General features: G+C 37.6%; 1 protein-coding gene across 2 annotated transcripts; it reads left to right on the top strand.

The window, feature by feature from the left end:
* The first annotated feature begins 39 nt into the window (after positions 1-39).
* On the top strand, positions 40-8,805 carry LOC115456343 (puff-specific protein Bx42). 2 transcript variants are annotated; one of them, XM_030185362.2, is made up of 13 exons: positions 40-164; positions 388-539; positions 1,071-1,228; positions 1,748-1,930; positions 2,403-2,482; positions 2,555-2,736; positions 3,204-3,437; positions 3,851-3,995; positions 4,239-4,372; positions 4,734-4,875; positions 5,470-5,566; positions 6,289-6,434; positions 7,090-8,805. In XM_030185362.2, exons 1-12 carry the CDS (start codon positions 148-150, stop codon positions 6,430-6,432), a joined length of 1,668 nt encoding a protein of 555 aa, XP_030041222.1. In that variant the 5' UTR covers positions 40-147; the 3' UTR covers positions 6,433-6,434; positions 7,090-8,805. The 2 variants fall into 2 exon arrangements, with proteins under 2 accessions (XP_030041222.1, XP_030041221.1); XM_030185361.2 differs by having other exon boundaries at positions 6,289-6,440.
* Positions 8,806-12,117: the final 3,312 nt, after the last annotated feature.

Raw genomic sequence — 12,117 nt, 5'->3', positions numbered from 1 at the left:
TGAAATAATATAATACAAATATTATGCCCGAGGCTGCTCAAATGAGCACAGCATAGTCGTTATAATAATTCGTTCGGAAATTATCCGCATCCTTGATTGTTAAAAGTGACAAGATTCCATTGCGCAGTAAAAAAAACATCAAACAAAATGGCGTCATTATCTAGGTGAGTTGGTATTGTTTTTCGATATTTCATGAAAAATAAATTAAATTACACACTTTTTATGTTTTAAATTACGTAAATATAAAATATTTACAACTATTGTTTGTTAGGAAATATTATTATCCTTATCTTATCCGTCCATTTGCTCTGAATTTATACTCAAAACTTCTGCTAAGTGATGCCTGAACAAGGTTATATTTACATCATATTATTCTTCGTATTCTAGCCTACTGCCAGCTCCCACACAGCAAGTATGGGACCGAGATGACGAAATAAAAGCTAAGCGCGTTGGAAGCGCGCTAGTTGTGTCACAGACGAGTGTACCTCCTTACGGACAGAGGAAAGGATGGGTGCCTCGCAGGGAAGAGGACTTTGGAGGTAAAAACTTTGTTTGGAACTTATATTATATTTAACAAAACCCTTTCTCTGCATATATTTTGTTTCTCCTTAATTTTGTTTTGGTAAATGTAGCCAATGTCATGACAATAAGTCTAAGACAAACTTAAAAAGTTGATAAAAGCGATGTATATTGTATACCATGTCGCAATATATTTTATAAATTATATATCATTTAACTCAATATTTCACCAAGATATATTTTGTTCAACAATAGTAAAATAAACTATAGATATTTCTTCTCATTTGTACCATACATAATATATTTTAATGTATATAGGAAACCATAAAAAACTACAGATTCTTCCTTTTATTAATTCTCATTTCATCCAATAACTTGTAATAAAGAAAAGACCAACTGAAATTGACACTAATAAAAATTTAATATAGACATATATGCATGATAATAAGTTTCATCTAATAATAAAATAAATAAAATAAACAACAATCATTATGATTGAGATTGATACTTCAATAAAAATATAATATAGACATGTATGCTTGTATTATCAGATGGAGGAGCATTCCCAGAGATCCATGTGGCTCAGTACCCGCTGGGCATGGGCATGAGAGGCAAGGAAAGCACCTCGAATGCCCTGGCAGTGCAGTTAGATGAGTCTGGGCGTGTTAAATACTCGGCAATAGCAAGGCAGGGTCATAGTGCCGATAAGGTAATCTTGTGAGAGTGTATTGTATAATATACAGAGTCATTTTGACATAGCGTTACTAAATGAAACCACATACTTATTTACTTGGAAATAATGCTTTACAATAAGTAACTTGAGCTGTAAATGTAAAATAGAACACTTTACAATAAGTTACTTCAGCCATAGAAGTAAAATAAAAAAGTGTAAGTTTCGAACAAATTAAATATTAATATAAAGTAATTTTAATTTTACGCACCCTAGTGCCACTACTGCTGCTCTAAAAGAATTCATTGTAGCGGCAACCTCATTCTTTCAGTAAGAAATACACCAATGAAAAAGCCATATTTGCATTAGATTACAAAATGATCAAAAAATCAGAAAACCAAAACCAGGATTTTTTGTGAAATATTGCTTATTAATGGATGATTTTTGGCACAATGTCAGTAAAGGTGAAGACGAGTATGTGGTTTCATTAAGTATTTTTATTTGACATTGCATGAATAAATAATACCACATTTTTCATTCATTAATTCATTTTTCCAGATCATATACTCCAAATTGACAGACTTGTTACCGTCAGAAGTTTTGGCGGAAGACGACCCCACACTCCAGAAGCCAGACCAAGATGACATTCAGGATATCACAGAGAAGACTAAACAAGCTCTGGAGAAGTTAACTAATGCTAAGATATCTGCAGCGATGCCTGTGAAGGCAGCGCAGAAAGCAGTAAGTTGAAATTGTATCATTTTGATGATAATTTACATCTACAGAAATTGACAAACTCACTGTAAAATATATATAGTTATGTACATGAAATAAAATAATTTTAAAGCAAACACTTATTAGAATGAATTTTAGGTTTTTTCAAAAATGTATGCTAGGTATCACTAAGTCTTTAAAATTCAACTGCAAATCGTAATTCATAAAATTTTTATATTTTAATGTGTTTGAAGTTCTGCACTTGTCTAAGTATATGAACTTTAATTATGCTAAAACTCTCATTCCCCTGTGTGGGCAATGTGCTTATAAGCTTCTGAATATTAGGCCATTAAAAAATTTTCAAGTGTTGTGATTATTCTCAGTTTCATCAATTTGTTACTCTACCATAATGATAGTTGTAAGTAGACAATTTGTTAACCTATTCTATAGGCTTATGACATAGATTGGCAATAGCTTTTGTAGTGCACATTGTTTGCAGGCACCAGCGCAATACATCCGATACACGCCCGCGCAGCAGGGAGGCACGTTCAACTCCGGCGCAAAGCAAAGGGTCATTAGGTGTGTATTGATGTGGTGTGTATTGTGTGTGTATATTGATTATTGACTAACTATTCCGCCTCCGCCCCACAGGATGGTGGAGGCGCAGTCGGACCCGCTGGAGCCGCCGCGGTTCCAGATCAACAAGAAGATCCCGCGCGCGGCGCCGTCGCCGCCCGCGCCGGTGCTGCACTCGCCGCCGCGCCGCGTGTCCGTCAAGCAGCAGCGCGACTGGAAGGTGCCGCCCTGTGTCTCACACTGGAAGAACGCTAAGGGTGCGATTCATTCTCATTCTTGATCTTTTAATCGGGCAAAAGTGCTAATGACTTTTTTCTTTTTCTAATGAGACGAAAAAGGCTATGTGTTTCATAATAAGGGTATTGGGGTCAGGTACGCTTTTTGATACATTGCTTGTCCCCCAAGTATTATTGGTTAAGAGGTGTCTAATGGTCTTCTCCAAACATAAACGTAATAAAAGTAAACAGATGATTCTAGCAGATTTTTTATTTACTTCTTTATGGCTTATTTGTATTGCATACGTAGATTACTATGCTAAGATCTAAGTACCATTCTTGAGTCGGCTAAAATGATATTTTTCTGCACAGTATTGGTCTCATTAGACCTGCTTTATGCTCATTGAATAGCAACAGACTCAATTACACGGGAACTGATTCGCTCGAGAAATGCATGACAGTTCTGTCTACCTTCAAAAATACTTCATGTTTTAAACTGTATTCTTCAGGTTACACAATCCCCTTGGACAAGCGTCTAGCAGCGGATGGAAGAGGTCTTCAACAAGTACACATCAACGAGAACTTCTCCAAGCTAGCCGAGGCGTTGTACATAGCTGACAGGAAAGCTAGGGAGGCTGTGGAGGCGCGTGCGCAGCTCGAACGTCGTTTAGCGCAGAGGGAAAAGGAGAAGAAAGAAGAACATTTGAGAATGTTAGCGCAGAGGGCCAGAGATCATAGAGCTGGTGAGATTACTATTACTTTGTGAGGTGTAGAAATAATAAAACTTGCAACTGGTTAAAACTGAATAGTTATTACCAAATTATCGAAGATGATCTGTATTTTATACATAAAAACTACTAACTACATTATAGTTTTAATAACACAGTAGCATTATTTTGTTATTTTATATTTGCAAAATAAGATAATTTAAAATATGTATTTGCAAAAACATCGCTGGACGCTAAAGAAGCAATAAAACCACATTTAATTCCAAATAGATTATAAGATATGCAATAAACAACACGGCATTTTGTATCTATTTGTCACACTTTATTACTTGTCGATTGTTTTGTTTATTTTACACACTTTTTCGTAAAATGTTTGTCAAATTTATTTGTTTGTTTCACTTTATAATATACCAATCCAATATCCACAGGCATCAGAGCGCCAGACGAGGAACCGGAGCCGGCTGAGATCGACGAAAGTGGTCTCACTGTCGCAGAGAGAGACCAGCTCAGAGCGGAGAGACACAAGGAAAGGCAGCGGGAGAGGAATTTGGCCAGGGCGGCGCCTGATAAGAGGTAGGGAGTACCAAGATGTATTTGTTTGTTATATTTCGTATTTATATTATCCTAGTTTTTGTGAAGGAGTTTTCCGGGATATTTTTTTTTCCGACTTACTTGATATGTAACGTTATATCATGACCAAATTGCACAAAATCATTATAAATCACAGGGGTAACAATAATGAAAAGGTTCGGGACCACTGCTCAAAGCAATGTCTTCCAGACAACCAAAGTTTATTTTAAAATTGTTTATTTCCAGATCGAAGCTGGCCAAAGACCGCGAGCGTGACATATCGGAACAGATCGCGCTCGGTATGCCGGCCAAGGCGAACCAGGGAGGCGAGGCGATGTTCGACCAGCGGCTCTTCAATAACAGCAAAGGGATGGACAGCGGTGAGTCCACTTGGATAACAGTATTTGTATATTTAGTATTATGCTAACTTGATATACAATTCGAACCAGTAGTTCCTGAGATTAGCGCAATCGTAGAAACTCTTTAGTTTTATGAATAGTATATATCGACGGGTCCCCACGTATAGTATCTGCAAAATGCAATTTGAATGCAATGCAATGCTATGATTGCGCTAATCTCAGGAACTGGATATTGCAAATGTATAAATTCTTCCATTGTATTTCTTCAACGCAAATAATGCAGTTTAGTTTTCATATATTACTTAAAAATAATTTCTCATGTAAGTGAATATAATTGTTATTTCAAAAATATATATCTGAAACCATTGTTCTTTATCGTTAGGTTATGGTGACGACGAGGCGTACAACGTGTACGACAAGCCGTGGCGGAACCAGGACAACGTCGGCGCTCACATATACCGGCCGACCAGGAACGCGGACAAGGACAACTACGGAGACTTGGATGCCATCGCTAACACTAGAAGGTATTATACTTTACCTACCACGCACTCTTAATAAAATAATAAACTATTCAAAAATTGTTAATCAAGCAGCTACTGTAGATAGTACTCATTTTGTTAACATTTATATGGGAGCGTAAATTAGAGTTACTTTTGTGTTCGGTCGACTTATACGTTTATGTGTCGAGTAGCATGTACTCGGAAGTCATAAAACCCAGGGTCTACTTTGACAAACGAATGTCGAAACGTCGGTCGGAAACGAAAAACGACGAACTTCGGATTTAATGTTATTACCAAAATGACTTCGGATTCGTCACCGTTCTGTAGCTTACTTTAGTGGCAGCATCAATTCCACGTTTTTTTTTTTCTAAAAAGCAGTAGATCTTTATCCTCGCAGATGGTTTTAAAAAGGGATGGCGAAACCCTATAAGTTTTTACAAATTCCATGTCTAAAATATTGCAATGAACGGATCGGATCCGTCGTCGGATCCGTCATCGGATCTGTAACACTTCGTGCGATAACAAAACGTGCGATACGTCATCCGAAACAACGGATTTTGTTTTTGTCAGTAGACCCTCAGGTCCTTTGCAGTTTATAATTGAACGTATTTGTTATAGATTCGTGGCGGACAAAGAGTTTGCCGGCACAAGCAGTACGAACACTCGCGCCGGGCCGGTGCAGTTCGAGAAGGATGCGCCGAACAGAGAAGAGCCGGTTAGTATATTGCAATACTACTACACTACACTGTACCTGTATAAAAATTAAAAAAAAAATGAACTTTGTTTTGAGGTAATCATAGGGACCGAGTTAGATTTACACAAATGGGCCGTGGCTCGCATCAAAAAACAAAATGTATTTGGATAGGGAAAAGTGTTAAGTGGAGTCAAGTCCATATAGCTGATGAAGTGTGTGTGGATTACGCCAGTCGACACAATTATTATGCAGGCCAGTTCGATTCTGGATGTCCACAGGCTTTTTTATCCCTTGAAATGTAAAGCGGGATTTTTACCGCTTAAATACTTTATCACGCGGACGGAGCAGTATAACTGGCTTATATTTCTCTCAGGGGCAATTCTTGTTCGCTCGGTCTCCACACCAAATGCACGCCCATGTACGGGGATACATATATCGCGACCCTATGCACACAGTTAAGTGTGTACACCTCATGGTTGCCATTCACATTGAGGACTATAAGGGCTCGCGAACAGTTCCTAGCCTTCTCCTGTCCTCCCATCCTAAGAGTTTTCCTTATCCTTCCCCCTACACTTCCTTCCCAGCTATCCCCTCCCAATTTTCCTCCAGGACCCTGCAGTCGCTAAGCCGAGAGATTCCAGTACCCATACGCGGGTTTTTCCTAGTGTTGACTGCGGGGTCCGATACCCAAAAATAAACTGGCTTATATTAATTGTAATTAATAAAAACAATTTGTTCAACAGTCGCGCAGCACACAACCGGAGGCGGACTTCGATCCGTTCGGGCTGGATCGGTTCTTGAGCGAGGCGAAGCGCGCCGACAAATCGGGTCGCAAGCGCGACCACCACGACCGACACGACACGCACGCCAAGAAACGACGCGATTAAACGATAGTGTACGCGTATTATTGATATTTTCAATCAGTAAATACTTCGGTGGCGTAGTTGTAATGACTATCGCTCTAAGGTCCTGGGTTCGAATCTCAGGTCGACCCAAAAATAAGTGACTGGGTTTTTCATCTTAAAATTACTCTGTCGAAGTTCAAAGTTAGAAAGTTGGCGGTGAGTTACCGTAAAGCCGTTGGTCCTGCACCGGATCTCTGTCCAGTCATGTTGGCCGTCTCCCTGAACTATGAGAGTGAAGGAACAGAGAGTGCACCTGTGTATTGCGCATATCATATAATATCCTCCTGTGTGGCTGATCTCTGTTGAGATTGGTCGTCGTAGCTGAATTTCGGCCAGGAGGGATTCACTAAAGCAGGGATAGCGGACCAATGGCATCCAGTCGTGGTACATAACAAAATAAATATAGTTGGGTCATAAAAATGGGGCACTCTGATAAATAAAACTGGTTTTAGATGGCATCTTATATGCTGTATTTTTTCAAATATAAATAATGGCAATAACCATTAAAGTTTCGAAATACCCTGCATTAAAGTAATGAGTATTTCATGCTAGGTTTCGTCTACTTCAATATGTGTATGTGCGTGTGTGTTTTTGTGTTTTATGTGAGGGTCATATATCTATATTTTATTTTTGTTTCAGATGCAGTTTAGTGCCTTTTGTGATGTGAAATATAATATTATAAGAACAGGAACAATATTCCTGATAGTTAAGAGAGCATGCGACGTAAATAAATGTGAATCAGTGTTTAACTTCAGAGTATTTGACTTAAATAATCCTCTCCCATAGCCTTCATATTGATGTTATAAATATAAAGGTTTTGTGAACTGTTAAATGGATATAATTTGAAATATATCATACAGGGTCGTTTTGACGTTGCGTTACTAAATGAAACTATATACTTATGTTCTTGAAATAACACTGTAATAAGTTACTCGAAACGTAGATGTAATAAAAAAGGGTATGTTTCGAACAAAATAAATGCTGAAATCATTTTTATACGCCTTCATGCCACGACTAGTGTAATAGAATTCGTCGCAAGAGCATCACACTTCCAGTCAGAAATATACACGTCATATTCTCACGAAACTACAAAATGATAAATAATAAATAAAGTGATACTAAGATTTGGGGTGAGCATTCTGATTATTCATTAATAATTTTTGTCACAATGTTAGCAAAGATAAAGTATGTGGTTTTATCCCCTACCAAAAATCAGTACAGATTGTCCATAAACTGTTGTTAAACACTGATGTATGTTTCTAAGGGCTAATTTTTCAATCATCAGATAAACATTTATCACTTTTATATAACCTGATTGAATATAAAAGTAAATTGACATTTTTAAACATATAACTGTCATTTTTGTTTTTTTTTTTAACATTACATACGTTTGATTGACAAGATTCTGTTTATACCAGATGTTCCCAAACTTCTTTTTCTCAAAGACCCTTTTCAAAATATTGCTGGTTCTGGTGAAACTTTTTTCAGGTTACGCAGAGAAACTGCATTACAACCACCGCCCAGCCATTACGGGGGAATATGTTGAGGTCACCGTGCCTCTTATGACCCCTATCAATATTATCTGCCTACATTGATAGGTGAAGCCAAGCAAACATTTTAGTACTTTATTTTCAAACCAGATAAATTTTCGTGCTCTTTGCTTACGAATTGTGGACCCATTTTTGGTCACGCTAACGTAGACCGTCAAGTTTCCCGTGGACCCGTAGGTCCGCCTGGACCACTTTGGGAATCAATGGTTTGTACGAACATACCGAACTTTCGGGTGAGCGCTTTAGGCACTGGCAACCCTTGGAATGAAGTCACCATGCTGGCAATCTTACTAACGGTCACGAACCTCGGCTCAGGTCGGTCACATTTTGTTTTAATTATAATTTATCAACATTTCAGCCGGGAATCGTCCACTGCTAGACATAGACCTCCCCCATTGAGCGCTACAGGGACCGGTTCTGGGCCGCCCTCATCCATCGGACTCCGGCGACCGTCACCAGGTCGTTCCATCTCGTGTGGGGCCTGCCTACTCTGCGTCTTCTTGCTCGACTTGAAACACTGCGGTAGTCGGGACGGGATGATATGTCGGAGCCTCAATTATACTTTATACTTCCAATAAATTTGATCTGATTGAGAAATCAGCCCCAAGTAGACTTGTTTTGATCTCTTATCTATAAGGATTTTTTTTTACTTTCTTAAAGTTTCTTACACCTGAAACAGCGTTATTGATGCAAATTGTTTTTGAGCGGGAGTGATACCAGACCAAGGTACGGCTGTAAGGAACTTTACCATTATGAAGTTAGTTGCAAGCTAGATTTAATTTGTCAATAAAGTGTTATATAATTACTGGGTTTTTATTTAAAAATCCGTGTATATATTATGCCGGCGCCACACATAGCAAAAATATTTGAACTCATGTGTGGCACGGGTATTTGCGTATTTGTGCAATGTTAGTTTAAATGTTTGCATATTTGCCATTCGGTATCAGTTTTTCGACCACACATCAAAACGTTCAAAGGTAGTTATATTAGTTGCTTCAAGGAGAACCGATTATATGGAAACCTAAAAGTAAAAGCCATAAAAATTGAAATTTGATCAGTGTCTGTAACTGTGTTCAAATGTGTGGCAAAGTCTTTGTTTAAATATTTGTCTGTGTGTGGCGTCGGCATTAGACTTTGGTAAAGCCGTGTTCAAACCAAACTAGGCTGTTTTAGATGTCAAATAACTTTAAACACCACTTGTAAATGTCCACGGGGAAGCGCACACGGCCCAAGTATCGACCTAATAATTGATAGATCAGTGTGCAGACTCCGTGTTTTATTATGATTGGCTGAGAGACTAACACGTGACTGACGTATTGGTCTCTCGGCCAATTACAAATATCAAAAGTAAAGATCAACTCATGAGTCGCGTTTTTGGGACATTTTAATAGTGCAGGCAACTTTTGCCTTTCCCACTCTTTTACAAGTTTCGCTTACTGGGTGACATTGTCAGTGGAGCAGGTTTACCGGTTTGAACAGTTTCATCGGTATGACCTTAAACCCCCCACCGTCTCTAAGATCGCCCCTGATCTTTTGTAATGCCACAACAAGATTTATAGTATAGCTTAGATCGCATAACGTCTTTTTTCATATATGTTAGTTGTTGAGACCCAAACATACCGTCCAAGGCAAGGGCGAGAGGTAAAAAAATATTTCAACAAATCGCTCTTTTAATAAAATAATGACCTATTCCTAAATCGTTAATTTGTGGGAATAGTCTAAACATAAATTTTTGTTGGCGACCTTTACTTTTTCTTCCTTATTTTTTCAAGCTATTAAAGGTTTAATTTTTGACCTATCTTTAATAAGTTCAATTTTATAGCAACTTAAAAAAATGTCGCAAACACAAATTCGTTTCTTTGACGATTCCCACAAATTGATGATTTTGGAATAGATTATTATATCATGAGAGAGAGAAATAGTCACGTCCCTCCAATTTATGCCACCGACCCAGCGCCACTAGTTCCCACCACGGAGCAAAGCGAACGTATAGCAAAGATATTTATTGTTACTTGTGTGTAGACTAAAGATAATTAAAATAATAGATAAGGAAACCGCAAACTGTAATCAAAGCTAAGTACTTTATTTTTAGCTATGCGTGCTAAGCTAACTAGGCTTAGTTCTTGGTCTGTAAATATATTAATTTATACAGCAGACGGGTGTGGCAAATTCGGCCTAACGACCTACTTACATTTTGTTATATTAAACTGCTTACCCGCTTGGGAATTCAAGCATGACTATACAACTCGATACTTAGTATATAGAATGCTAGGCAGTTATGTGACCTTGTCTTTAGCGGTCGCCTTGTGCGCGGTGAAGGCAAACCCACGATCGTTACCATGCACATAGGTACGTTGTGCATATAGGTCTGTAAAAGAAAACATCGTGAAGAAACCTGAATACCTGAGAAGTTTTCTATAGGAATTCTGAGGGTGTGTGAAGTCTACCAATCCTCACTAGGCCAACGCGGTGGACTAAGGCCTAATCCCTCTCAGTAGTAGAGAAGAACCGTGCCCAGCAGTGGGACAGTATATAATACTGATATTATTATTATTATATAGGTACTACGATTTAAAATCTTGCCTAGGTGTCGTAGACCTATACTGTAGTAGTGAGGTTTCTGGTTCGATTCTCGGGACTGGCAGTGATATAAGTTGTTTCTACTCAGTAACCCCCTTATACACAAACGTTATTTATCTAAGGACGGAACATGCCTGTGATAACGAGTCTGTTTCTCAGCTTTGTTTATCTGACAGCCAACTAGTTCAAGTTGTATCTTAATATTAGCCAATCACAACGGCCCTATCTCTACACACTGCGAAGTCTGCCATGCCGTCAGCACTCAGAAACAATCTTGTTAACACAGCAAAGATAGAGCTTAGATCAATAACGTCTATGAATAAGAGGGTAAGTCTGGAATTTGCTCGCAATATGGCAATAGGCTGAACCACATGGGACGACATTTTACGGTATTTTAGAACTAATACGATGGCTTCGAAGTAAAGTATCATGTCTGAAAAAAAAGCGATATTATTTTTTTAACGTTTCGTTATCTAGGCACTGTTTACTCCCCAAACCATAAAAACAATAGTAAATGATTTCTAATGAAGTTTTTTTCGTTTATTGACTTTTGAATTGAATGGGTTTGGTAGTTAACAGTATCTTGATAATGAAAGGCTAAAAAGTGTATTTTATTTACTCTATAACACTATCGACTGAACGCTCAAGGTCAATGGAGCCACTAAACCTTAAATACATACGGCAACTAAAACCTAATGTTGTTTGGTTATCATAAGACCTTATATGCTGAATGACCAATTGTCGGCGGAATAGGAGTACATTTTAATCACTTTGTTTTTTTTATTTATCACGAGTACCTGTTGCAACAAGAGTACCTCGACAATTATTCTTTCTTTCAAATTACTTTGTAATATAATTGACGTGTAATTCACGTAAGTTCATGGAACCCTAACCTTATGAAACAGTGTAAAACTATTTGACCTCAAATCAGTGATTAAGGTGGTAGCTCAAGGTCCATTTTCATACATTTTGTTTCGGCTTTAATCTGGGTAACTAAACAAGTATTGGCAAGTAAAGAATTTAAATTCACGTCTAGTTAGTGATTAGTTCTCGCAGTTGAAAGAAAAATGTAAAAATAATTAATAATCATGGATATTTCGGCCTTTAAAATTTAATATGACGAAGTTTTAAAGGCAGAAATATCCATGATTATTAATTATTTTTACATTTTTCTTTCAACTGCGAGAACTAATCACTAACTAGACGTGAATTTAAATTCTTTACTTGCCAATACTTGTTTAGTTACCCAGATTAAAGCCGAAACAAAATGTATGAAAATGGACCTTGAGCTACCACCTTAATTAACACCAACCATACAGCATAATTAAATCACGATAATTAATTTGTAAAACGGAACGTGCTGATAACAAAACAGTTTGTTAAAACACTTAGTAAAGGCGATTACTTGCTCAAACCACCATGCAAATTTCCCACCAAGGGAATAATGTAGTTTGCTATGTTTGATTTAATTTATTATTTTATATGTAACAGAAAATAATATGAAAAATATTTTTTTTTGTGAAATCAGCATCAAAAT

Source organism: Manduca sexta, chromosome 2 (assembly GCF_014839805.1).
Source record: "Manduca sexta isolate Smith_Timp_Sample1 chromosome 2, JHU_Msex_v1.0, whole genome shotgun sequence".
Taxonomy (NCBI): Eukaryota; Metazoa; Arthropoda; class Insecta; order Lepidoptera; family Sphingidae; genus Manduca; species Manduca sexta.
Note: the sequence above shows the minus strand (reverse complement) of the source record. Positions and strands in the feature narration are given on the sequence as shown.